The sequence below is a fragment of the Protomyctophum bolini genome (genome assembly GCF_963924005.1).
Source record: "Protomyctophum bolini genome assembly, chromosome: 13".
Lineage (NCBI taxonomy): Eukaryota > Metazoa > Chordata > Actinopteri > Myctophiformes > Myctophidae > Protomyctophum > Protomyctophum bolini.
Window position 1 is genome coordinate 9,905,139 of NC_137874.1, and position 27,645 is coordinate 9,932,783.

At 42.2% G+C, this 27,645-nt stretch overlaps 1 protein-coding gene across 4 annotated transcripts; it reads right to left on the minus strand.

Moving 5' to 3' along the window:
• Nucleotides 1–5,527: 5,527 nt before the first annotated feature.
• Nucleotides 5,528–27,381, minus strand: macroh2a1 (macroH2A.1 histone). Of its 4 annotated transcripts, none has more exons than XM_080779800.1 (9): nt 27,297–27,381; nt 26,169–26,369; nt 24,588–24,694; nt 23,286–23,477; nt 22,647–22,751; nt 17,089–17,179; nt 14,646–14,735; nt 8,211–8,385; nt 5,528–7,161 (listed from the first exon to the last, which is right to left on the minus strand). In XM_080779800.1, exons 2-9 carry the CDS (start codon nt 26,338–26,340, stop codon nt 6,996–6,998), a joined length of 1,098 nt encoding a protein of 365 aa, XP_080635926.1. In that variant the 5' UTR covers nt 26,341–26,369; nt 27,297–27,381; the 3' UTR covers nt 5,528–6,995. The 4 variants fall into 4 exon arrangements, with proteins under 4 accessions (XP_080635926.1, XP_080635924.1, XP_080635927.1 ...); XM_080779798.1 differs by having other exon boundaries at nt 22,647–22,754; XM_080779801.1 differs by lacking the exon at nt 17,089–17,179 and adding an exon at nt 18,276–18,375 and having other exon boundaries at nt 22,647–22,754.
• Nucleotides 27,382–27,645: the final 264 nt, after the last annotated feature.

The following is a 27,645-nucleotide window of genomic DNA, read 5'->3' on the forward strand; positions in this document are numbered from 1 at the left end:
GTAGCGCGCCACTCGGTGGCGCGCCATGAGCTTGTAGATCTGCTATTTTTCGAATAGCTAAAGCATAACATGATGCCAACACCAAAATCGGCTCCCGTTCAGAATGGGATAAGGACCGCAGCCCCCAGTCACACAGGCTCAATAAGGACTTGTGGATTGAAACCGACATGGTGTGAATGGGTGCCACTCCCTCCCAGCCCCTGGTAGCCGTTAGATATCCCTTCTTTAGCCTTGTTTAATGGCTGTGGATCATGGGATTATGGGACATGGAGTTATAATAGTAGGAAATGCTATAGGGAGCAGACCTGGCTTCGCTGTAACATTATGAGAAAATTGATTACGGTATTACTTCTATTATTAACCACTTTGAACCTGGGCAAGTCATCATAGGTGCAATCTTTTTAAAATAGTGAAAACAGCATCTACAAATCACACAATGCACCGTCCTGCAACACTCCTAGACCGTCTATTTTCCAGAGCCAAAGTATAAAAATAGGGTTTAAGTGGTTAACTAGCCGGAGTAATTCACAACATGGAATCACTCTCTAATTAGCAGGCCACATGGCCACGGCACACGCGTGCACTCGCAAACACACACACACGCACACGCACACACACACACACACGCACACACACACACGCACATGCACGCACGCACGCACGCAGAGAGAGAGAGAGAGCATGGAATTGGAATCAAATCACGTTGTGCAACTTTTCAATAAAATATAGGAGTTGCCATAAATCAGGCAAGACATAGCACTTGTGAGCATGGAGCGGACAGCCATGTTGGACGTCAGGACAGCTACATCTATCCATGTAAGCCACAACAGAAGTATAGCCGACCATGCCGCAGATTTAGCTTTGATTGAGAGGAAATTCGCTCGTAATGCCATATTGGCAGTGAGCGGCAACGTCATGCGGTGAAGCAGTCGGACGTTTAGGAAGAGTCAGCAAAACGCGAGCGAATATAAATGGTGAAAAGAAAATGTGGCAGAATGATCAAAGATAAGGTTGGTTATAAGTATGTGGATTACAGTAGGATAAAAATCTGGGGGGTGTAAAACAGTTCACAGAATGTATTCTCTACACAGACTTGATTTTACTTTTACAGTTCTTCATTGCTTGCTTAATTTATGACACTGTTTAGTCACATACATATATATTTCTATTTGTGATAATATCTGAATAGTCATTCATCATTATACAATGAATGTCTCACGAACAGATTCTGAGCTGCGCTACTGAACTGTCAGCAGGGGCATTATGAACATGTATACATTGTAGTTATTGGGAAAGAAAACATGGAAGAGGAGGGCTGAGGGACCGGACCGGACCTGGTACAGAAGGTACATTGAAACAAACTTCAAGGCAATTTGCAAGTTCTATTTTCCCCAGGTCTGACATGGACCCAGATTAATGTTTTTACATACTGTATAATGTGGGACAAATACGATTTTCTAGTTTCTCGCGTAAATACATCCTTGGAGTTCTTGGAATTGGTAAAGGATCTCATGTGACTGTGTCTCACACACACCACATCACAACTGGCGCTGACCAAAAAGCAACCAAAAGACTACTTGTTTAGACTTCATCGACAGGCACACCGACATATGCTACCGCATCCACAATGTCCTAAAGTGGCTTCACAATGTGAAGTCACTTTACTGCCTAGGCTTATGCAGGATTCTGTATTGCAAACACGTTTTAACATGAGATGCAACTGAAAGCTGTTTTTTTCCCTTTTTTGTCAAAGTGAGCTGAAATGAACAACAATTAACTCATTTTGTGCTCTGTCACAATGAACCAGTGTAGGCTTATGAGAAGATGACCTTATTCCTTTGACTTTTCTCCTCTCTCACTGTAAGGCCTACGGTTAAATCCTCCAACATGAGCAGTTTCTCCTACAGCACTCCAGTGGACCAAGTCTAATCAAATGGGGCTTCGTGGCTTAGTGTGCATCTATTCTGAGCTCCTGGAACTGAAAGTGTTCTGGGAATGCCGGGCCTCACCGACTACCTGGCCCTCTCCAACAACAGGAAAGAACTTTGCACTATTTAATGCAACTCAAATAGGACTATGCGGAAATATTGCCAGGGCAGTGCTTAGAGAGGTAAATCTGGCTTTCATAGCTTTCATATTATGTAGCATAAGCTATATGAAAATGTGGGAGGTTTTAGCACTCGCATTATGTTACATAGTGATAGGGATCTGTCTGTCTTTCCGCTAGTTGGACAGTAACATTTATTAGACACTCAAACTTTGATCGAACAAGATGGGTGCACATGATAATATGTTTTGCCCTTAAAAACACATTAAAAAAAAAGAAGTTACAACCCATAAAAATGCAGAGCTGCCTTCCCTTTTTATTCATAAACTTCTAAAACCTGGCACACATCACAAAACTAAAACTATGAACCCAATCCAATTGCATTCTTTTTGTAGCTAATCGTATATTGGGACATAGGGAATGTCTTAAAGGGGTAAATTGGCATTTTACATTTTAGTCTAGATTTCATTCAGCAATATCTGCATAAGGGACAATCTAAGGCTTTCTTCACGGGATAAAACGTACGAGTCCATTTTCAGGAACACTGAGAGGACAAATTCTTGCAAATTCTTGGAAACACAACAAAAAATAATAAAAAATAAAGTTGAGGTATCCTCCCTTGAAGGGAATAAACCCCTCGAAACAGGCTGTTGTTGTTAACCCATTCTGACCGGGCACCCATTTTGGTGTTAGCATCATGTTATGCTTTACCTATTGAAAAATAGCAGATCTACAAGCTCATATCGCGCCACCGAGTGGCGCGATACGAGCTTGTAGGTCTGCTATTTTTGAAAAATTCGAAGAACGACTGGCATTTTTAGAATCTGATCTCAGGTCAGAATGGGTTCATCAGACCAGTGTGTGTCCAGTGGAAACCTCGTATGAATCTGATCTCAGGTCAGAATGGGTTAAGAAACGGCAAAAGGTTGGAGTCATAAAGGACATAATATTACATTCTTCTTATGAACACAGATCTCTGATGACCAGCGTCTTACCCCTCGACGTCTACGCTCCGCCTTGATCTTCTGCTCTGTTTGCTTTACTTTATGTTGTGTTTTGTTCTCTACCCCCGCGAGTAATTTTTTCGTGCAAAGAATAAAATTTCATCTGCGCGGGCTCTGAGAAGCGCGGCCTTTGGATTGGCCCCTGCTCCGTACAGATGCTTTGAATTTACGGGGCTTTTCTGGCCTGTGAGGGGGGGGGGGTGGGGTGGGAGTAGAGAAGGATGGATGGATGGATGGATGGATGGATGGGTGGGACGGAGGGTTGGAGTGGAATAGAGAGAGAGAGAGAGAGAGAGGATGAGGGTGGGTGGGGGGTTGGGGTGGACCTGCCTGTATTTCCTGTGGATTAGGCCTCAGATGGACGCCCTCAGAGGAGGTCCCGACTCCTGGGTCTCCCTGCCTCCCTGGCTGGCTGGGAAAGTGACCCCCGACTGACTCCCTGGTCCTCGGCGTGCCCTGCTGACTTTGCCCTGGGATGTGGGACTCGGACCCGGGACTCCCGTCCGAGTATAGTGGACCTATACATCCGGCATGCCACCGCCATGCAGCACATCGCGTGGAACCGAACCCGTGTCTGGAATTGTACACATACACAGCAAAAGAATGATCATTTAAGAGTACAAAAGGAATAGACGTCATTTTTTTCAGTTACACTAGACACCCCATGGAAACTTGAATTGATAGATTATGTTTTGACACAGTCTGCTTTGTGTCTCCCATTTGCTGGTCATAAAATGATTGGCTTGGAATGCAACAAAAATACAACAATATCTGTAGAGGCATTTGAAAATACAAACCTCTAACTCCATGGTGAAGGCCCTGGCGTGTTTGACTCGTACTCCATATCCAATAGGAAAAACAAAGGTGAAGAGAGGAATTGTAATTCAACTGAAAAAATAGGTATTATCTTCCACAAAAGCCCAGCTCCAAAAACATCAATAAGAATGAATAAGGTCAAAAACTGTATGCCTTCCCAGCCTCACCAAACATTTTACATTGTTCCCAAAATGCATGGCAAGAGCCCACTTCCTCTCCCAGTGCTCACTGGGAGAGGAAGTCACTGGGAGAGGAAGTGGGCACTTGCCATGCAAATTTTCAAAATAAAACAAGTTACCAACCATTAACTGTTCCGGAATCACTGCAGAGGAGCTTTTACTTTGAAAGGGAGACATTAGAAAGGAAGTGCAAAGGGGCTCACTAAATCAACATGACATTTGCTATTATGAAAATGAAAACATCAATCATGAAAGAAATGAACACAAATAAAGAAAACATAAAACTGGCTCTAACAATAACCATGAATTCAAGTCTCCATGGGGTGTGGTGTGTAATTGAAAGATATTATCAATGTGAACTTTCCATTTAAGTTTGGACTTAGCCATGTACTCACACTACTGAGAGAGAGAGAGAGAGAGAGAGAGAGAGAGAGAGAGACACACACACACACACACACAGTACGTACATCTTACGTCATGACTTTCAATGCAGCTGCACGTTATCACTCTGCCATTTGTCCTGTCATTCTCCATATTATAATATCTAATAAAGCAGAAATGCCATAAAACACAATTATTTAAAACACACACATGCAGCTTTTCTCCAGGAGGAATAGTTAAAATTAAGACAAAACTTTGCCCGATACTCACCCTGCTCTTTTTCCACACATATACCGTAGCTATGAGGGCCAAATGTACTCTTTTTTTATGTGGCCCAGCACTCTTGGCAGGGTCCCAGCGTCTGCATACAATACAAAATGAGCTCATAATTTCGACAGGAACCATTTCCATGTATTTTCTTTTTTCTTTAAAGGCATTTTTTTATTATCGGACTGTGTACAGACCTTGTGTTTGATCATTGATTGTAGCAATTATTTAGAAAGCATTTTACATTTTGTCATAAGAAAGTTATTGAAAAGTCCAAATGCAGCAAAAAGCAGTCTCAAGGTCTCAAGTGTGTGCCCGTTGTGTGTGTGTGTGATCACAAATCCAAGTCAAATCAAACCAATGTCTGGGTAGGACCTCCGCATTGAATGGGTTAAGCCGGCACAGAGCATGGCTCAGGTGAAGACTCAATTTCTGATTCAAGAGAGCCATCTAGTGGCGCAGGGAAGATAACTCCCACTTCAACATAACAAATGCAATGGCATTTCTTTATGGCTTAACAAAAAACAACCTCACTAATTTAGTTTCCCCCCTTCTACAGTACATTACCAGTGCCTTGTAAGTAAGTAAAATATTAAATAAAATGTCTATGTTACAGTCCAAATATATTACGATAACTTTCACAAGTACTCCATCTATAATAGCAACAAACAATTTAAACAATTTTGTCCTGCAAAAACCTTGTCTCCAATTTGAATCTTTGTGTTAATTGCTAACAGGAGTAGAAAATATTCTATATTTCTCAGACCAAGACCAATATAGTAATTTATATACAAGGGTCTCAATAATCGTATAATTTCTTTTTTTTCCTTCTCATTTCTAAAAAGATTAGTTTGGGATATTCAAGGTTTCTGCAGCACACAAATGCAACAAAACCGATTTGACAAGACGCAGCACGAAAACTAAGTCTGTTCCATCATTTCTTCCATGCCCGTCTCCCAATGACCAAATAACCACAAACCTTACACCCGATTTAAACTTTGCAGCATGCCAGTGTCTCGCACAGAAAACGGACGATCAACAAGCTCACAGTGTGCATCAGTGTGACGTATTGTGAGCTTGTAGATTGGCTATTTTCCGGTGCGAGGCACGATTATACAGCATCGTCAAACGGCAAACCTTTTCATATACAGCACCATCTGACAACACGAGAGATGTTCCAATAAAGCAAGAACTGATAACTAGAATGTACATACACTGTTAAGTAAAACAGAATTATTTTTACATTTTTTTTTTTGTTCAAAAGAAAAGATGATAGTTACAGCTTATATACCTCTTGTCACATGCATGAACCCGTATTCATGTTTGGCCTTCTTCCGAAGCCTTGTAACCCAGGACTAGCTACAGTATCTTCGCGTACAGTATGTCACACTAAACAAAAACATTAGAACGGTTCCCAACTTTTTTTTCTTTTTTTAAAATCAAGGCCCAATTGAAAATCTTCTAAGTTCTGAAAAGTAATTTTTCAAGATTTTAAAGAAAAGAACCATGTATTGTAAGGAATGATAGCCAGCACTCGCGTTCTGTTCCGCCAAATCATGACACAGCTGAATTGTATCACTTTACAGTATGATTACGCTGAAGAAGGCTTTGTCATGTTGCCTGCTTGATTAATGAAATGTAAAACTTAACAAAAAGTTCCTGAATAGACAGAACTGCTGGCTATCGTTCTTTACATGATATACTTTTGGAGCCGTGCACTCAGCAGGTTTTTGATAATTTGTTTTTATGCGTGGAGCTTGTGCTCGCATTACTTCTAGTTTAAAGAAAAGACGATAACTTATTTTATTTGTTTACATTATTATTTATATTATTATTAATGTTATGTTATCAATAAAGGCATAGTGTTTTGCCGATTATTTGAGGGCCGACTTGCAATATCCTTCCTTCGGACCCACAAGTTGGGAGTCGCTGCATTTTACAAGTTTATACTTAAACTTTAAAAGTTAGCCACCGAGGCTCAGGTGAACTCTGTTGTGGAACGCCGTTTGCATGAAAGCTGCAGTGCATTTCTACAGTACATTAAACACCACAGAGGAAAATAAATCCAGACAAGATTATAGGAGAAATAAAAAACATAATGCAAATCAATATCCCAGGCCTCTTTTTTTTCCTTCATCTTCTTAAAAAGAAAAAAATAACACTTATAAATATCGTTCCCATTTTTTGGCAAAACAAAAACAAAAACCTACGAAAACTAAAATGGAAAATCCCCCCCACGCCCGTGACAAGAAGACGAGGGGGTATTTGGGAGTGAACAGGAGGGCAACAACAGACGTTACTTTAGCTCGACTCCAGCTTGGCCATTTCCTGCACATAGATCCCTATGCTTTCACTGTCGAACAGCACAAAGTACACCGTCTTGATGGTGGAAGACATGGTGGCCACGAAGTAGGTCGAGATGGCCTTCAGGATGAGCTGCGCAGCGGTCTGCTTGGGGAAGCCGTTTCTACAAAACAACAGGCACCACGTCATATGATCTGCGTCCAAAAGGACGCAACAGTTAGTCTAAGTTTTCACGTCAAGACCCGTTATTTATTTGGCATTTGAGCCACGGACCAGAGGTTTAGCCTCGCAGACCCAAAACTAAAGAATATGTTCACCGTTGGATAAGATTTTGTCCACAATTCCATGCTGTATCGATGTGGTACCATTAGCAAAGATAACACACATTGGATCAACATAACAATTCTTCTACATTCTACAATTGTGACTTCTTGTAAATTAAGTATTACATTATGTTTAACAATAATGTAACTCTTTAGAGTGTAAAATTAAACCAAATGTTCCCGTTATAAGGGTTGAATTTGTTACCAACTCTTAACTGGGGACCACCTGCAACCCCCTCAAGGACCATTGGTGGTTAATCACACTGATGGATATAAATAGATTACGATTGAAAAAATAAGCAAGCAAATATTTTCAATTATTATTGGGGTTCTCTCCCCCCCCCCAGAAATGATCCAGTTCACAACACATCGCATTGCAACACATTGTGAGCTTGTAGATCAGCTTCTTTCATTATAATTAGAGATGTTCTTTGAGATTTTGACTTGTTCATTGTTGTCGTTGCAAAAAGTTTAAAAACCATTGGTACAGTATGTACTACAGTATATAGCATACCATTGACTAAATAGTGTAACATGACCAGCACTAAATATACAGTATATCACAAAAACAAAGCTACCAGATAGCTTGAATACAAGTACGTAATGTCATCTGTGGAATAACAACTTACTCTAGCTATGTTTTTTTTCCTCTCACGAAACTGTTCCAGAAGTATCCACTCACACAGATGTCACCAATTTATTTTCATTAAGAGTTGCAGCAGGCAGTTTGATAATTAGCATGGCAACATATGCAATTACATATGCAATTCAATACTTTCCTTCTATATAATCCTACTAGGTACTCCAAGTGTGTGTGTGTGTGTGTGTGTGTGTGTGTGTGTGTGTGTGTGTGTGTGTGTGTGTGTGTGTGTGTGTGTTTTCTTCCTACCTCCCGCTGCCAATTGACGGGAAGGCCACTGACTTGAGCTTCTTCTCATCGGCCAGTGCCAAGCAGTTCTTCACCGTTTTCTCCAGTAGATCTTCACACTTGTCAGAGCCCCAGCCTGGACTGTTGCAGTGGATGACGTACTTAGCAGGTAGACCGAAGCCAGCGGACAGCACAGCTGAGGGGTGACATAGCAACGCTTTCAATAGGATATATATATATATTAAAGAATTCATACACATTTTCACGATTAAAAATGCGATTTGTTTAACACATTCACCGTAGGACGTGTACAAACATCCCATCTAATACAACCAGTGGACGTGTACTGTACACACGTCATAGCGCTTTTTCCCCCTGATAAACTAAAAAAAAAAATATATATATATATATATATATATATATATATATATATATATATATATATATATATATATATATACAGAAAGATTGCCTCGTTAGCCCTCGTATCTAGTCCTGATCTAGAGAACTCTCCATGGTTTTGACCAGATGGGCATACTTCCGTCTTCATTTCTGACTTCAACAAGCCTCTCGTTTGGAATATTAATGCTTCTAGAGAGACTTTAGCCAGTTTAGCGTGATCATCGCAAGGTAATGATGCAACATGGTTTTGGTAGGGAACCAAGAGTAAAATCTCCCATATCTGCCGGCACTCTAGCGCCTTTATTCTGAAAAAAAATCCCAGCACTCGATGTGCTATAGCTAAAATATAAAATGACACGGATGTTTTCCTGGTTTTACTACTAGGCCCTTCCGGTTTTTGCTCTAAACTAAAGGTCTACAAGGTCACAACACTAGGTCAGTTTGGAGCTTACAGATCAGCTATGCTGCAGATGTTAACCCCAGAATAGGAACCGTTAGGATTCAAAGGCTTAAGCATTAAGACATTACGACACTGAGCATTAAAGACATAATAAAAGGATGTTTGGATACAATTAAGAATAAGACAGAGTGCAGGTGACATTTAAAAAACCTCAGTAAAGGGCAGTAGCAAAACTGCAGCGTTTAACACAGTTGTAGCAGCCATGTCGTTTTCTGGGAGATTGTGATGCATCTATCCAACTTTGGCACCCATAAAGAATACCAGATTTAAATGAATTGCTATAATTAATTAAGTGCAGTGAGTTGAAAAGAGAAAGAAGGCAGAATTAAAAATGAGAAAAGGGGAAATGGCAGAATAAAGGAAGCGAGGAAAAAGAAAAAAGGACAGACTGGGAGAAGAGGAAGTGGAGAAACAAACAGAGGAGGTCAAATGAAGGGAAAGCTAGGTGGTAGATGGTTAGAGGGGAATTAAAAATCTGCGAAAGTCTGCCAAATTCTCTAAGATGACGTTTTCGCCAAAGTCTAAGCAAAAACAAATGAATGCGCAATTAAGGCATTTAGCACTTATCCAGAGTGACTACAGTGGGAATCATTGTAAGCAGAGTGAGCATGAATGAACGCTGCTGTACATATACACAGTCAGAAAGGGGCTACTGTATGTATATGTTTATATGCTTCACAAACTTCTGACAATTCCACAAGGCACCAACCTGCTCATCAAGAGCATGTAGGGGTTTAGTGTCTTGCTCGAGGACACTTAACCACAAATCCAGGACGAACCGAGGATCAAATCAGGGACCTTTCGGTTAAATCGGGGGACCTTTCAGTTCCCAGACGGCCACTCTACCTCCCGAGTCGCTGTCTGTACACGTTTTAACACAACTGAAGAGCCAAGCGGTCTACCGGGAGAGTCCAACATGTTGAAAGAACAGTTTTTCTTTGTGCAATGAAAGAAAAAGAAGAAAAAAAATTGGGAGAGCTTAATGCTGTTGAGACCAGGGTATTATAAGACAGAGGTGGGCTGGGGAAATCACTTCTGCAGACGAGTTGGAGTGAAGCCACGAGGAGAGGAGTGTAAGGAGAGAAGAATTGAGATTAAAGGAGAAGAAAGATACTGTAAAAAAGGCGGAGGACAGGCAGAAATGTTAAAAGTATGACTACGGTATGTGAGAAGAGAAGAGAAGAGAAGAGAAGAGAAGAGAAGAGAAGAGAAGAGAAGAGAAGAGACTCATCGTGATCTCGGAGCCTGGATGTAATCGAGAAACAGTGAAGCTCTGTGCCGGTTCAAACATCTAGGTTTGTCTGCCTTCAAACAGCCGGGCTATAAGACACTGTAACTCAGCCAAAGCCCTCGACGCTGTGAAGTGAGAAAGCACTGTAGTCATACTTCATTAGGCCACACCGCTAGCGTGTGACAGGATCGGACCGAATTACAGAGTCAAAGACGTCGGGGGACAAGCTGATTTCCAGATGGCACAGAGAGACCTAAAAGGCATGAGAGTCGAGTGCCAGTTAGACATGTCTGTGTGATCCTCTTGTGAGGAAAGTGGATTGATGATGATGATTGCATTTTCATGATTGCCTGTAAAGTTGAACTTGACAGAAGAGGAAACGTGTGTAAAAAAAAGGGTTGGTGTGCAAATATAGAACGTGAACAAAGGAACGCCAGCGCGAGTAAAGAATAGCTCATGAATGGAGTGGTGTTTGTGTGGAACATTAGGGGAACATGTATGATGTATTGTATATACCCTTGAATGAACCTATATTCAGTTTAAGTTTTAGAACCACTTCTTAATGTTAATCTCCAATATATGAATAATTTACAACGGTACTATATGTTATATGGACGCCCCCCTCCCCCCCCCCCTCCAAACACAAGCCTTTGGACAGGGGCAAAAGGCCTGGATGTTGTACACGATTTTTTTCCCCTAGTGTTAACTCGAGTCTTCACCCTGGGTCGTTATTCCTATAGACAGATGTTTGTTTTCTCATTGTCTCGTCTCCTTTTCATTTTGAATTGTTTAACGTTGCCGATTGCCCGTCTCTCGTGTGTGTGAAATTGATGTATTTTGTAAATAAAATGACTTAAAGATCTGTCTGCTTGTATGTTTATCTCTATATTAACCCGTAGTTCTTCAGTTATGCACTCCGTACTGCCTGAGCTAGCTATTGATTATAAGTAGATGGAATTCATTTTAAGAGGACTTGATGTCACCTCAGAAGCGGAGAGATAAGTGGTGCAGTATCATAATATTTGGGGATATTTAGCTTCGGTAAAAACAAGAAGCTTGCATGCAGTTGCATGAATCAAGTACTACCTTTTGACGATATTTGAGATTGTCTTCACCAATCAATATAAATTAGGTTTTAATATAGTGGACACACTGCCCACGAGGTCATGTAAAAGAAGTGTACAACTGTGAGTTTCAGAACTGATTTTACTGATGCCTTTTCAAGCCTTACAAGGCCAGGCTCCTTGTTATTACATTTTACATGTTATTCTCTTATAAGCAGCTTGAGATCCTACAACTAAGAGCGACCATCTTGTTTGGTTGTTCCCAAAACTCGCCTCATTACCTGGGGGGCATTTGGCCAGCCTAGGCACAAGGCTATGGAAAGTATGTTAATGCTTTTTGATAGGGCTTATCAATTTTTTGCCTCTCGATTATCCTTCTTTAATGCCGCTTAGAATAGTTTTGATATTTATTTTTTACAGTTTAATAGTTTAATTTATTACATCCTTTATTGACCTTTTTATTTTAATCTACGGGTAGCTTTCTTATTACATCCTTTGAGCTTTTTATTTTACAGGTAGCTTTCTGGGAGATTTGAACTCGGTGTTAATCCATTAAAACCTAAGGCCGATTCTACAAATGCCTTCTAAATCAGTACTTCTCGCACGTTCCAAGATCTTAATTTTTTTTTCCAAAATAGCAGAGATACAATACAAATTGTATATCTGCTATTTTATAGCCGCAGATGCTTACCTGGGTTTCAAATGGTTAAAAGTGTGAACCACAACTCAGTAACTTAAAATCATGACCTCTCTTCCTTAACCCATTTTGACCTGACGTCGAAATTTAAAAAATGTCTTTTTAAAAATGTATTTCTTTCTGAAAAAAAAATCGGTGGTTCTCAATATTTCATGTCAAGGACCCCCAAAAATATATGAAATTGGCCGCTGACCCCCATCTGAAAATGTGTTGTTTCAGGGACCCCCTCCCAGAAGCAAAGATTTGAGTTAAAAACGTTCGCTCTGAAAGAGTATATATTCAAAGATGTGTGCCACATTTTCACGATTTTTCTAAAATAGCAGACCTACAAGCTCGTAGCGCGCCACTGAGCTTGTAGATCTGCCATTTTTCAATAGCTAAATCATAACATAATGTTTACAACGACAAATGGGGTTCCCGCACAAAATGGGTTAAAAACAGGCATTGTGAGCGAGGGTAGTGGTCAACTTCTTTTCCCACCCCCTTCCCTGAAGTATTTGGGGAATTTATTCGACATTTGTTTCGAAGCGGGCCTGGCCCAGTACCGTTGGGCTACGACAGCAGGCAGAACAAAGCGGGCCTGGCCCAGTACCGTTGGGCTACGACAGCAGGCAGAACAAAGCGGGCCTGGCCCAGTACCGTTGGGCTACAGCAGCAGGCAGAACAATTTCGGACTCCGAAAACCGACCCAGATCCCCCAGAAATCCCTGTCAGTCTCTCTGCTGGCTCGGGGTTCAGTCACCTGGTAATCTACTCATGATCTCCTTAACTCATTCTGACCCGAGATCCGATTCATACGAGGTTTCCACTGGACACACGCTGGTCTGATTAACCCATTCTGACCCGAGATCAGATTCTAAAAATGTCAGTCGTTCTTCGATTTTTCAAAAATAGCAGACCTACAAGCTCGAGCTATGAGCTTGTAGATCTGCTATTTTTCAATAGCTAAAGCATAACATGATGCTAACACCAAAAGGGGTTCCCGTTCAGAATGGGTTAAGGAGAACCCGGATTAGGACGTCGTGTGTGAGAGCGTATGAACAGACTATGCATGTGTATTATTATGTGTGTGAGAGAGAGAGAGAGAGAGAGAGAGAGAGAGAGAGAGAGAGAGAGAGAGAGAGAGAGAGAGAGAGAGAGAGACGCAGAAGAAGGAAAGATGAAGGTGTGATGTGTGTTTAAGTATGTGAGACAAAAGGATAACGAGGGAAAGTGAGTAAGAATAAGTGAAGGTCAAGAATAGCTGAAAGCGACAGGGACGATGAAAGTAAGTGTGTGTGTGTGTGTGTGTGTGTGTGTGTGTGTGTGTGATAGTTACATGTCCACCACAGAAACTGGCAGGAGTGCAGCTTATCCATAGTTATTGTGATATGTAACATAATGATGTTCTGTGTGTTTTATGGAATACTGTGACATTACCACTGGAGGGCGCTCACTCTAACTAGTGCATACATGGGCCACTGGCGGCCTGGGGCCACATGCGGCCCCCACCTTCACATAACATCACAATACTGATATATTATTGATTTCAGCCGTTACAATACCAAACATGACCCGCTTTAATTACTAATGTTAGTCTTTTTTATGTCCAATGTATTTAAGTTATTAACATAAGTATAACTAAATGGATAAGGTACGGTCGCCCCTTTTCCATCTCGCCCCACTACTGTAAATAACATAATTCATGTTGGTGATTATATAAAAGGTATTATCATATTAATTTATCATTGTTAAGTTCACTCTGTATATCCACGGGCATAATAGCATGATGATGCCATTACAAAACATGGGCTACATGGAAGAAATGTGTTTAATAAAACGAAATTAACTGCTAGAAGGTCCTAAATTAACTTAATTAAGCAGTCACCGTCTCTATGTCATGTAATTCTTTCTTCATTTTACAGAGTATAGAGATCGACTACTATACAATCAAATAAATCTGTATACAAGATCATTTCAGATTTCAGAGAGGGAGGGAAATACTAAATTAACTGTTGGTAAAGAGTCGTTTTGTATCCACTAAATGCATTAAGAAATTAAATAAAAATTATACTCTTCAGGATTCAAATTCCAAAAAATAATTCAGGATTTCAATTCAAATATAGAAAAAAGCCGATCTACAAGCTCAAAACGCGGCGCACTGCAAGGCGTTTTGCGCTTGTAGATCGGCTATTTTTGCTATGACAGACAATAATGCAATGTGGCCCTATGGAGTGAGTGTGGAAATATAGTGGCCCCCCATCGTCTAACTTGCCCACAACTGAACTAGTGCAACCGTGTACTCTGTGTGTACACGTTGCAATATTGAGGGGGCAGAAAACAGCCCGTTCATGTACTCGCGCGAGCCCATGGACTGCAATGCATTCCGTAAACTTCCGGTTGTCCTTATTTGAAGCCTTCAAATAGGGACAAACCAATAGATGTAGAAGAGGACTGGCCCCATGAAGTGAACAGAGTTTGTGTAACTCTGTCTTACTCAAGTGGTTTACTTTTTGCCCAGCTAGCAAGGATTTGATTGGCTGAGCATCCCATATAGCGATGATTTGATTGGCTGAGCAATGTACTTATCGAGGAAAAAAGATATTCTGCTACATGCACTTACCACCAGCTACCTCTAGAGGGCCATTCTTCTTCTTCAGCTCCAGGACGGCTTCAACAAACTCCTTACCTCCCTTCTTCTCCAGAGCAGCACCTGTGGGCCGTGAGAGAGGTCTGGGCTCAGTGTGCGTCCATTATACTGCAAACAGACCAGCCTGGTGAGAGCAGCGATGTCCATGCACATGGAATGGAGAAGCAGGAAGGCCACACACACACACACACACACACACACACACGCACGCGCCAAGCCCCCAGTAAGGCTATCCAACGTTGAAGCTGCCACTATACCTACTGGCGAAAAGTGGAACTCCAGCACATTCATGGAGGTGGACGGACGTTCAGTGACGTCGTCGTCATGTGCACAACGTGCGTCATCCCACGAACTCAGATTTGAGGTTCCGGGCTGCTCTTTTCCGCTCGCTTCGAGCTATCGAGTTATAACGGTACTTCCGGCAGTCTTCCGGGTGCTTCCGAGAAACTTCTATTGAAATGAATGGCAGGGGGGCACAGTACATTTGGACGACTCTGCAATCCTTAGTGTCAGTGGTGAACTTTGGTAGAGCCTTGAATCATTACAGCAACCACCTGGGCATGATCAAGTCTAAATTGTTAGTCTGTCGATCGATACATTCACGCAAACATTTTGTTTTTGCCTAGACTTCACCTACTGGTGTTATCACTTACACTATACTGGAATAGAGAACGTCTATGAAAGGTATTACTGTATGAATAGTCATTACACCAGTACTAAGATATATATATATATATACACACACACACACACACACACACACATACATTCATGTTCTAAAAGTGTGATTTTTAGACGTCTTTCACCATGCAATTATAATGGACGGAAACAGAATGGCTACTTCTGGTTCCAGGACCACAGAGCACGGCGGCAACAGACGAACATGATGGAGTCTGGACAGCATTTGGATTCATATCGGGATTAATATCATGATCCTGGAGCTGTACAGTACAACCCAAGGTTCTTTCTAGCAAAAGTTCAACATCAACTTTTGCATCGCCTCTAATCACATACAGTCACACCCCGCGATCACAGAGTTGTTTCTATAGTATTAGCGTGCTGTTGATGCGTGTGTGTCATTCATTGAAGACACCCTCCATGTCAAATTGATTAATAGAGCTGTACACAGAAGGACACCACATGTGTGTGAACGTGAACTAAATCGGAGTCTTCCAAATATTTTAACTGTCAAGTTCTTAACACTGGTTTTGTACGCATTGCAAGTGAAACACACCCGTTACAATGTGTATTAATTACAGTATGTTTTCAGACGACGGCAATCTAACTCTTCAAAAGTCGATCATGAATATAACAAACTGGAATGTACCCAGATTTCACAGGATCACACAAATAGTAGATTTAGGACTGGCTTGATCAAATGTTCCTTTAAAGTTGGATATTTATGGGACTGAAACCCAAAAGGGAAGGGAAGTGACGGCATCCACACGAACCACATCTGAATGTTCTGGCAACACCGCTGAACACACACACGAGCAACGTTAGTAAAGACCTGTTCTTCACCACAGCAGGGTGACAGAGCTAATTCATTCAGATAAACAAAATCGGCTTGTGCTTTAATTGGCTGCGTTAACTCGAACAAACTTCTACAGTAGATGCAACATGTCCTCTGATGAACCCTGCGGAATTTGATGTCTTGAGAAAGAATATAGTATTAGCTGACAGCAGACGTCACTCAAGGTTATGCCTGATTTATACTTCATCGCCGGTGTCACCTGCCAAAAACTGCAGAGCTACAAGATCACGGCGCTTTGCACTGCGACATGTTGTGAGCTTGCAGATCTGCTATATTAGACGCGTGACACCATCGTATGACGGACTATAGTATAAATTAAGCATTAGATTGCAAAACAAAAGAGCGAGACCCCAAATAACCCACCCTGCAGTCAACAGGAACAAAGGAACAAACGGCATGATTCACTGAATTTGACAGTGACGTTAACAGAAACTCTGTGCATGACATGACTTAATTTAGCTTGTACTGTAGTAAATGTGCACATGTAGCACAACTAATGTCTCGTTCCATTTCTGCTGATGCCGAATCCTGCCCTAGATACGACAGCTGGATATTTAATACCATGATTGTACCAGAACCTGCTACAAGCACTTTGTTTATAAAGAAAAAAAAATGTTTCGATAAATTTTGCTGTGTGACTGCAAGGGAAGAGTGTCAGGACCAATGGCCACTTTTTCTGATGGACTCAAACGTGTGTGTAGAGCCTACTGTAGGTGTCTTAAGACATAAAATGCTGCGTGAACATTTGTTCGCCGACTGCAGTGCAAGCTACCGGGAACATTCTGAGACAGGTAAGGGGAGAGTATAGGTGAGAGATAGAGAGACGGAGTGAGAGCAGTGCACAAGCAGCCGTGGTATCGGAGCTGGCGATGGTTCCATTACCTACTTGACCACCTGTATAGAGGGAGGAGTTGGTCGGGTGAACGACAGCGTCGCTCTCGACGATGGAAATGTCAGCTTGCACAACTTGCAACTACAGATGACGACAGCAACAAGAACAACAACAACAACAACAACAACAGGCAACGACATGGTGGTCAAAACACAGTGAGTGACAAGGGGGCAAGAAGATGACCAAATCAATCAAATATATACACTGTAAATGAAAGGGCGTTACAAAAACAGGAATTAAAGAAATGTGATCATTCATTGTTGGCTGTTGACGTCACAACACTCAAACAGGCGACTAGGAACACGGTCTTGTGTTCGACGGTTATTCCAAGGGATAGGATCACATAGCCCAAAAAAACCTTGCTCGTGTGGCCAGACATTTCTGAGATCTTCATCTACCGATACGTGTTGTGACATCTAAATTCAATGTGGGGGCTAGAACTGGACAGAAACAATTTGAATTTGAAAAGTAACTGCATTGCGGAACTAATTAAAAAAAAACGTTTAAGTGGTCTTATATGACAACTGGGTTTCAAAGCAGGTGTACTGTAGGTTTGTTATCTACCGTTCTAGACAGTACAGTTCATTTAGATGTCACCTGATGTATTGGTAAGCAGAGATCAATGATGCGTCTCGGATACAAATTGTGCCTGCACACACAGCAAGGCTGCACTCGACAAATCTGCATGCAGGGTTTTCTGTTGAAGCCATGCCAAGCACCCATATTTAAATGAAGTGGTGACTTGTTCCAAGGCTCCAACGTCTCAACACAAACATCTCCTTACATTACTGCAATGTAAGCATATAATTGATATATAATGCAATGAGGCTGACATTTTTACCTCCAAGTACTAGAGGATGTGGTAACTTGGCAAGTATGTTAAAACATCTACAACAGGCTAAATGAGCAAAGCAACAGCTCTGAAGACATTTATTAAAATCCTTGAACGAATCCCAACGAATACATTTTTTTTCCCACGGGGAAACATTAACTGTGATTAAGAGACTTAAGAATTGGAGAATTAATTCATAATCAATGTTTTCCTTAAATCACCCGTTTAGTGATTAATTGGTGCTTTGCATCCAATTGAGTGTTTTGACATCACGGGAGTTGTTTTCAAGGATTTTATTTTGCCAGCAGGGAGACAGGAAGGGCTGTGTTGGGGGGAGAGCCTCACCTAGATCATCTTTAAGTTCAAGTTCAGCATTGGTGGGGTTGACGACCCCCTCCACATCAAAGCCAGCCATGTTACTGACCTCGCTGTGGATGAGGTTGAGCTGCGGAAGGGGGTAGGGGGGTCAGCGCAAGAGGAGGACCAGGGAGGGAGGAGAAAGAGGACGCATGCCATACGAGGAGGAGGGAGAGGTCAAGGAGAAGGAGGGGAAGGAGAGGAGGAGGCAAAGCCATTAGAAAAGATTCACACACCCACACAGCCACACACACCATTATCTTAGGATAGGGATACTTTGACTCTTTGGGGCCAGCGATATTCACCTTGCCTGTGAATGCACATAGTGACTGAATGTTGAATGCATTTTGTTTCCGTGATACGCGTGTCTAAATTGTATTATCGGTGTTTGTATAGCATTTTCTATGGACTGCCAGTCCAAAGTGGACTCTGCATGGCAGGGACGTCCTACTCCCTTGAGCCAGGCTTGAGTGCGTTCCTAAAGATGGAAGACTTTGAGCACTGTGATGGACAGCTGGGGCAGACACTTCACAGGCGTTCTGAAATTGGTTCCTAGTTCCCATTTTCACCAATGTTCCGCCGATTCAAACCCCCAACGTCTCCAGTAGGCTCAGCAGTGCATCCTCTGGCATCCCAGAGACATGATAATATATGTCTCTGTACCAACAGAAACACATTCCTGTCAATGTATTCTGATCATCGACCTACGCCTCTTGTTTCCAAACATGAACGCCAACAGTGACAGCGAGCCATTAAAAAAAAACAACAATGGGAAGGACTAGACCTGGTTACATCATGCCAGTGGGGTTATGCCGTGTTGGTGAATTATGATTAAACCTTCCAAGTCGGGCCAGGACACCCATGACCCATTTAAATTGCATTATAAAACAAACTGTGAGACACCAACTATGTGTTTTCCATAACACACAGTTGCATGCAGTTCAGTGCCAGTTCTCCAGTCCATTTAAAATCGCATACAGCTCGTCCAGGCCTAGAGATTCGTCAGCCTGTGGCGAGCCGTAACAGCTGTGCGGAGGACTGAGCTGAAATCACCCAAGGAGAACCAGAATGCTCATTGGCCCTTTTCTACACTTGCCAGAGTGAGAGTTGTAGGCCTGCTTGTCTTCAGTCATATCTCAGGGAAAAAAAGCCAGAACACTGCATTAACCTATTATGTCCTGTTGGTGTTTAATCTGTGCATGCAGCGCCTCGTTAAGCTTATTTTCAAGTAGGGACCGAACATGTCCTAGCAGAACTGTCTGCGTCCAAAAGTGCAAAATCAACACGAGAATACCACAGCCTTAATAGGCCTAACATACATGAGAACAAACGTTCAACGGTTCGTTCGGAAACGGCAACAAATGTCAGAGGCCTAGGAAATGCCATTACGACTGGCCCCAGTAGGGAACAGATAACTCACTCGTGCATGCATGCAATGTTTCAATCATGGCCAGTCAGTGACTCACCCAGCCAGACAGTCAAGACAGTAAACAACATGGACCCATATTGACCCCCCCCCCCCTGAATGTGAGGGAAGATGAAGAGGCAACTAAATCTCAAATTGTCAAAGTATCCCTTTAGTGACAGAAGAATTTCCAGGGGAACGTGTTAAAGACTGTTAGTATCGCAGGCTTCAACATTCATGAATCATTCATTATCCCTTCAAGTTGAAACAAATCATTTATTGAGCTACCGCAGAGGTTGAATTTGAGACTTGATTAAGAATTGCCCAGTGGGAACGGCAGAGCAGAATAATGAGGTGCATTTGAATCGAGGCAGAATAATACAGCGCAAGAGCAAACCCAAGCAAGGACTGGTGTAGCTCATTATAATTACTAGACTGTAAAATGTCAAGATAGACAGCTATATTTATAGCTGGCTTATTTTGCTAATAGGGAGAGATAATTAGCGTTCATCTGATTCATTATCTTGGATTGATTTTTAGCAACTCCAGCAACCTCTGATTAGCCACCTAGTGAATTCCTCTGTGTGCCCTTTATATGGCAAGGGAGAATATTGGAGTGCATCCAAAATGATCTACATATTGTATAATAATCACCTTTTAAAATACAATTGACCTAATGCTGCCCTTTAGTCTGTTCTGTTTAAAATGCATACAATGTGTAATATGTTGAGTCTTGTAATAATTGTCTATAATGGGTCAATGGAGCATACCAAATATGCCGTTTCAATCCACAGCATATCCATCTAGAAAGGTACAGTGTAGGAGGTTGAAATCATTTCAGAACAATGGCTATGAATCTGATTTCAAATCCAGTAGCATGTGATGCATTTGTATGACAATCCTTCCAAAAAATGTGGGTATTTTATTTATTGATGGGGGGTGGGGGGGGGGGGGGGCAGCGGGTGGCAATCATTGCTACAAGCTTGTCTGGGGAATCCAGAAATAGTAGTGTGTGTCACCATGCATTAACCACTTAAGCCCGACACGTCAATAACGTCATACACAGAAAATAAGACAATCTACAAGCTCACAGTGCATTGCTCTGTGATGTGTCGTGAGCTTGAAGAGTGGCTATTTTCACTGCGCAACACCGGCACACGACATGTATAAATTAAGCACATAAGCCTAGGTTATTTCTTAGAACTAAAATGTGACATACCCTGAACAGGGACGTCAGGGTTAATGTTAAACGCAAAATCAGTAAAAATAAATAAATAAACTACTCAAGACTACTAGGTGGAATGGCTGTGGGTGACATCAGCTCCTGATTTACCATCAGAGTTTTGTCCTCGTTCCATTGAAGCAGCCTGGATTAATTAGCCTGCTAGCGTGTGTGACACACAGTAAGCAGCAGCAAGTGAGCTCACAAGAAAAAAGAAAAAGCACAAAGCGCGATTGTTTTAACAGCCGCGGCAAAGCAAGGAGGTGCATATACTGCACACGTTGCCAGTCATAGCATTCTTTGGTGTTGCAAGCCAGCTGAACTTGTACAGTTCCTTTCATACATGGGCTATGTGATCTTTATTTCTCTTGGCCATGACCAAGATCCAAGATTCTTCTGGATAAATAGAGCTCCTTTTGATGTGCTGTGTGTTAAACGATTACACTCTGGTGTTTACGTATCTCAGGGAAATGGAAATTAATGAAAAATCTATATGAGGCTATATTCAATTAATTACAAGCCCAACATTTAAAACTCACAGTCTTGTTGACTGTTTCTAATAAGACCAGAGAAAGACAAATATTCCATCCAATTTCTCCCTGTACTGTAGTTCCTGGTTTAAATACAGTAAACTGCAATACTTATAGTGATTGAATAAAATCACAGGCATAGACTTTCCAAGGAAGGGACTGCACACTCCAGGGAACTACGTCAGGTGCTATAGCGCCTGACGAAGCTCACTGCGAGACGTGTCGTGCTAATAAATAAGTTGATGATGCAGTAAGTTGTCCGTCTTTGTTCCCTGGAGTGTGCAGTCCCTTCCTTGGAAGGTTAATCTCTCTTTTTTAAATATATATATATATATATATATATTGGGTACAGTATGTACAGTGTGATAATGCACAATGAAGTGTTCCCATAATGGAAAATAACAGGAAAGTCCATATCCCACTACCAAGTTCCTCATGCCTGCCTCAAGTTAGTTAAAGAACAAATCGATTTAATGAAATCAATTCATTAAAGTAGCTAGCTATAAGCAATACTATGTCAACATTTTAAAGCCCTTTTTTGGTATTTTTGGCAGACCCGTCTACTAGCATCTAGTGCTAATGAAAGTGTAGCCCTGGTCCAGGGCTTACAGCGAGTCTCTCTCTGACGCCTTGTGGAAGTCCCTTCCGCAGCCCTCTGGTGATATTCTCACTCCCGTGCGCAGGTTTTCAAATCGCAGCAAATAAACAAAATGACGTAACTACTCACCGAAACAAAGCCTGCTAAGACCTTGGTAAAAGTCTATTCTCGTAGCTGGGAAGCGTCTCAGGTCCCCAGCTTCTCTAAAATGCACTATTTAAATCATTAAATAAAATTAATCCAACCAGATCGGCGCAGGCAAAACCCGGAAATGCTATAGTAGAAGAAATGACTCTGTCCGGTAAATTCAGGGTACATTGCGTTATTAAAATGGCACAAAGTGCATTTTAGAGAGAAACTGGGGACCTGAGACGCTTCCCAGCTACGAGAATAGACTTTTACCAAGGTCTAGCAGGCTTTGTTTCGGTGAGTATTTACGTCGTTTTGTTTATTTGCTGGGATTTGAAAACCCGCGCACGGGAGTTGAGAATATCACCAGAGGGCTGCGGAAGGGACTTCCACAGGGCGTCAGAGAGAGACTCGCTGTAAGCCCTGGACCAGGGCTAATGAAAGTGCTACATTGAAAGAGGACAAGGACACACACCTTTTGTCCCAGGAAGAGACTCTTGCTGGAGAGCACGGTGAAGCCATCTCCTGGAGTGCCCTCTGTGGTGCTGTCGGCCGACGCCGCTTTGCTCACCTCGCCCTGCTTCTGAAAGCAACACATCCATGAGGTTGTCACCGTCATAACATTGTATCAATCAATCAATAACAATGTATTTCTTTCGCATTGAATGGAACATATGTATCTGAAATGTTTAAACATGGGTTCTAGCAATTCTGAAAAATAGCAATGATGATTTATGATTATTAATTGTGATCATCATGCGATTATGTAATAATTATGACAGGCCTACACATCAACTCGGTTGTATTCAGACATCACAAAACTTCCCACATTACATCATTGTTTAAGATGCAACTTTTCAACATTGGTAGATAACTCTACCCCTCCCCCCACTTAAAGTCATACTGGGACTTCATTTCAGTCTGTCCTTCTTTGGCGACACCTCTTGCAGCGCTGCCGTCATTGCAGAGTTTGTCTAATGGGGGAAGGAGCACTCAGAAATGTATGCTGCAGGGTGCTAGAGCACGACCATATTTTGTCATCAGAAATGGCATTCACGAACAAGAAAACCTTTAAAGAAGCAGTGCCTAATATCTCCGGTCACTACATGTGTACCTTTGCCCTTCCTCCCGTCTTCTTTCCACTCAGCTTCTTTGTCACTGGCTTCTTGGCCGCCTTGGGTTTCTTCTCGGGAGCCGGTGAGACGGGCGTCTCCAGCTTGCCCTTGGCACCCCTCTTCTTCGCCAGTAGCTCAGGGTGGATGTTGGGCAGGACGCCGCCCGCTGCAATGGTCACCCCCTTCAGCAACTGAGAGAAACGGACAGGGCACATGTCAGTCAGTGGCACTAGAGTGCACCGATATACCGTGGTGGTGGATTACCCACAGGTCACCATGGAGACACATGACATGAGCCGTTCTATTAACTCTGAGCCATTAAACGCGTAACCATATGCATCCTAGAGTTCCTGTTCTGGGGAGGAAAGTCTGCACATTGCAGATCTAGAAGCTCACAACACGTGACCGTGTGGCGCTTGTATAAATCGTCTATTTTCAGTAAAGAGATTTGGGAAGGGGAAAGGCTAGCGGGCCTAGTATAGAGTAGCATGGCATGGTATTGAGTATATTTTCTGTAACTGTCTCATATGAAAGTCATATACAGTAAGCAGGTGGAGCAGGTGCAATTCCATCCTCCGATTGCCTCCATGGTTGTTTCTGTTCAGCTAGTCAATACTACCAAAGAACGTGGACATAATGGTCATTATTTCTATTAAATGGGTTTGTTTGATTAACTGTTGCACCCTATTGCTCTGCAATTATAGAACGACAAAGAAAACTTCACTCAACAGTGATATATTATACAGAATACAAATGACAGTGCTTAGGAGGGAGAGAAAATTGCTTTAAAAATCCTTGTGTCCTGGGTCAAAGAAATAGCAAGGATGTGTACACAGATGGACTGGTACAGTACAATAGTGAGCATAAATGCACACCAACACTCCAATCTTACACTGATCTTATTATTATTATTAACAACATGTCATGTAAACAACAGCATCTTATTTAGACTCAGGCTCTTAATCGGACGAATCAATACATAATTAAGACGTCTGGATGTTCAGACAATATTTTGATTTACTGCAGCACGTACTCTAAATGCCTTTGTCTGGTTTATTTACAACTTGCAGATGCAGGAAGGAAGTACTGCATTTTTAATACATTTATGTAAAGCACAGATATTGATCAAACATACCATAGTATTCCCAGTAATTGGAGCACTGCAAGCACGTATGCACACACTTGTTAAGTACAAAAGTTACTGGCAGTCAGCCGTTGACGACTATTGTGATATAAGGTACAGTCTAGCAAAGGTTTATTTTTCTCCCCTTTTGTTTGGAGATCTCTGAGAAACAATGAACCTGATTGAGCTCCTCGTCGTTGGCGATTGCCAGCAGGATGTGTCGGGGGGTGACGCGACCCTTCTTGTTGTCCCTCGCTGCGTTACCCGCCAACTCCAGGATCTCAGCTATAGCAAACAACAACAACACAGACGCCACAGAGTGTGAAAAAGTGGAAATCTCATTCTGAAAATGAAATTCAACAGAGCACCGGAGCTGACATGATTTATGCATACTAGCCTGGTCACGTTCCCCCCCCCCATTCAGAATTCCTATAGACTTGTTTAATATTGCGTCAAATAAGAACTGTATTCCAAAAATAAACAAAATTAGCATGGCGGTTTGACTCATGTGGAAATGAAGCATCAACTAAAAGGTGAGAAAGTGCTAATGTTACTGCCGCTGAATTAGTAAAATTTCCACCAGAAACAGACTATCAAATATGACATACTGTACGTAGGAGTAAACGATACAGAGCCACCTCCCTGACAATATTGCCGGGACAGTTCGTTTATTTTTGTCAATTATTTTTTGTCAATTCTTATGGCCCCTACACACTGTAGGAGTTTTAAAGTTGTCGGCGAGTCATCAGATCGTTGTGCATTTCACACTGCAGGAGTCACACTGCTATGTTTGCGATAGCGCTATAGCGAGACAGGACGTTCTAATCTTGAGTTTCATTAAAAAACTCTGTCTCTCCGTGCACGCACGCACACGCACACACACAGTCCAAAGTTTGCTCTGCACTGTTGATTCCGATGCGGTTTTATCAACATTATTCAAGTGAAATGCGTAACGGCAATATTGGGCTAATATAGGCTACCATTATGTACTACACAGGGATTTACCGACGGTAGTCTCTCTCTCTCATAGCATAATCGGAGCAAATATCGGGCAGTGTGTACGAGCCATTATGCGAGACAATTCTAAGATAACCCAATGTCATTCACCACAGAAAAATCACTTCCGTGACCCAGGGGATGAACGGCTGACGCCAGGACTTCGGTACTTAATCCGATCTAGCCTGGGCAGCATTCCTTTTCGGGTTTATGATCCTGTCGGGAGCGGATGATATTGTTACATATGACGTCATGTTGTAGTCATCGTTTTGCTGTGACCGCAGGTCGCATTTACTATGAAATTGTGCATTTCCAGTGAGTCAGTCGTTTGGCATGACCATATATGGTCTTGCCTCATGACATCATGATCACGTGACATCATCAGGGATGGAGATCTCTGATGTCATCAATATTAAGCCCATATATGTGAAGGCCCATATATGGAGATCCCTGATCCTCCCGACCGGATCACACTGCAATTTAGCAACACAGACCCAGGCTTTTCCTCTGAGGTGGGAAGCCTGGTGACGCGAGGTTAAATCCGATCACAGCCCAGACCCCTCACCGGTGGCAATAATTGGCTGAGATTCGCAAGTGAGACGGGGGGAGCACTCGTTTAAAGTCGTTTGCTTAACGATATAAACGATTCCGTCAACCCACGACTTGCCAATTCGGACTGCGCGTTTATCTGCCTTGCTGAGGTAACAAAACCAAGCTCCCCGTTTTCCTACAAGAAAAAAATAAATATATATATATAGCTCACCGGTGAGGTATTCAAGGACGGCGGCCATGTAGACAGGTGCCCCCACTCCGATGCGATACTTGGGCAGGCCCCTCTTGATGTAACGGAGCATCCGTCCCACAGGGAAGATGACCCCCGCCTTGGTGGACCTGGAGGTCTTAGTTGACTTCTTCTTTCCTCCTCGGCTGGACATTGTGCTGACGGCACCGACAGCGGCAGGGTCTGCTGGGACACCCAGGAGCACAACGTGGACAACGTGCAACACACAGGCCTGCCAAATCAGGGTCTTCTTTTAAAATCACGTCTTGCCTCAATTTTTAGATTGTAGCGTTTGATTCTCTTGCCATTTTTATCTCTCACTGCACTTTTTATATTTTAGCATATATACGTTATTGTGACTTATTTTATTTGATTGCCGAACTGCTTTATCATCATTCATCATAATGACAAGAAAACCATTACACTTTTTGGTTGAAAAGTGGTCCTTTAAAATAATTTAAATCTTTCTAGACCATAAATTAGTGAACCAAAGAAGGCCTTGAAGAATAAGGCAAAAGCAATATTTGTTTAATAAATTATAATCGTTTAGCCTAGACCGGGCTCATTTTCTAAACCTTATTGTCAGTCGCAACATCTGGACAGGTGTACAGATAGCAGTACAGTAGGTGGGGGCAAGACAACAACCACCATAGGTCAATAGGATAGCTTGTAGATCAGTTATTTTTGGCCGAGAACATCGCGCAGAATAAACTGACGCTGGCAAGCGAGCGATTTCCGCGTGTCAAGAGTCCACACCAGATCACGTGTACACATATTTACAATATTATGGGATTGCACCATTAATTCCATTCCGTTCCAAGTGAAACTGTCGAACGCTCCCAATTAAACCAAGTGGGCTACATCAGCCCATAACACAGTGAATATTTTGGGGAGGGGAAATATCCGGGGGGAAAGGGGCAAAAATTAATAACACGAAATGTCAGTGGCAGCCAGCTGCCCCGACACTCGTTCCCTCAACACTCCACCTCGGCCCAGCATGCAAGGAAATCCCGAAATGACAACATTTACACGGGAGAGTGGACCTGGCGCAACGGTGCGCAAATCCCCCCCGACACGACGTTTAACCACCCGACCCTGTGAATTACTTACGGGAATGTATGTACGGCACGGCAGTATGTCTACACGGTCTTCTGATCAGTGTTCCGTCAGGTTAAATTATCCTAACAACACGCTCGTAAAGTAGCACCTACATGAGTTTGCGACGTCCGGTCGGCGGACTTCAAAATAAGAGCATCGGCCTACTGGGTATGAGTTGAGTCAGTAGAGTATGATCGTCCTTTTACAGATCCAATAAAGATCATAAACACACAAACATTTTTTTTCTATTACCAATCATGCATTGTAAATGTTTAAATGGTTACATTGTAAGAACAATCATCTGCACATGTGGTGCATAATACTTTTATTATTTGCAAAAACAAAACAAAAAAATGCTTGT

What these genes read in the sequence shown, in the direction of transcription:
- macroh2a1 (XM_080779801.1), bottom strand. Translation starts at nt 26,340, where the DNA reads ATGTCCAGCCGAGGAGGAAAGAAGAAGTCAACTAAGACCTCCAGGTCC. An exon ending in CCCTCTAGAGGTAGCTGGTG is followed by an intron (nt 8,386 to 14,645) that starts GTAAGTGCATGT and finishes GTCACCCCTCAG; the next exon opens with CTGTGCTGTCCGCTGGCTTC. An exon ending in CCGTCAATTGGCAGCGGGAG is followed by an intron (nt 7,162 to 8,210) that starts GTAGGAAGAAAA and finishes GTTGTTTTGTAG; the next exon opens with AAACGGCTTCCCCAAGCAGA.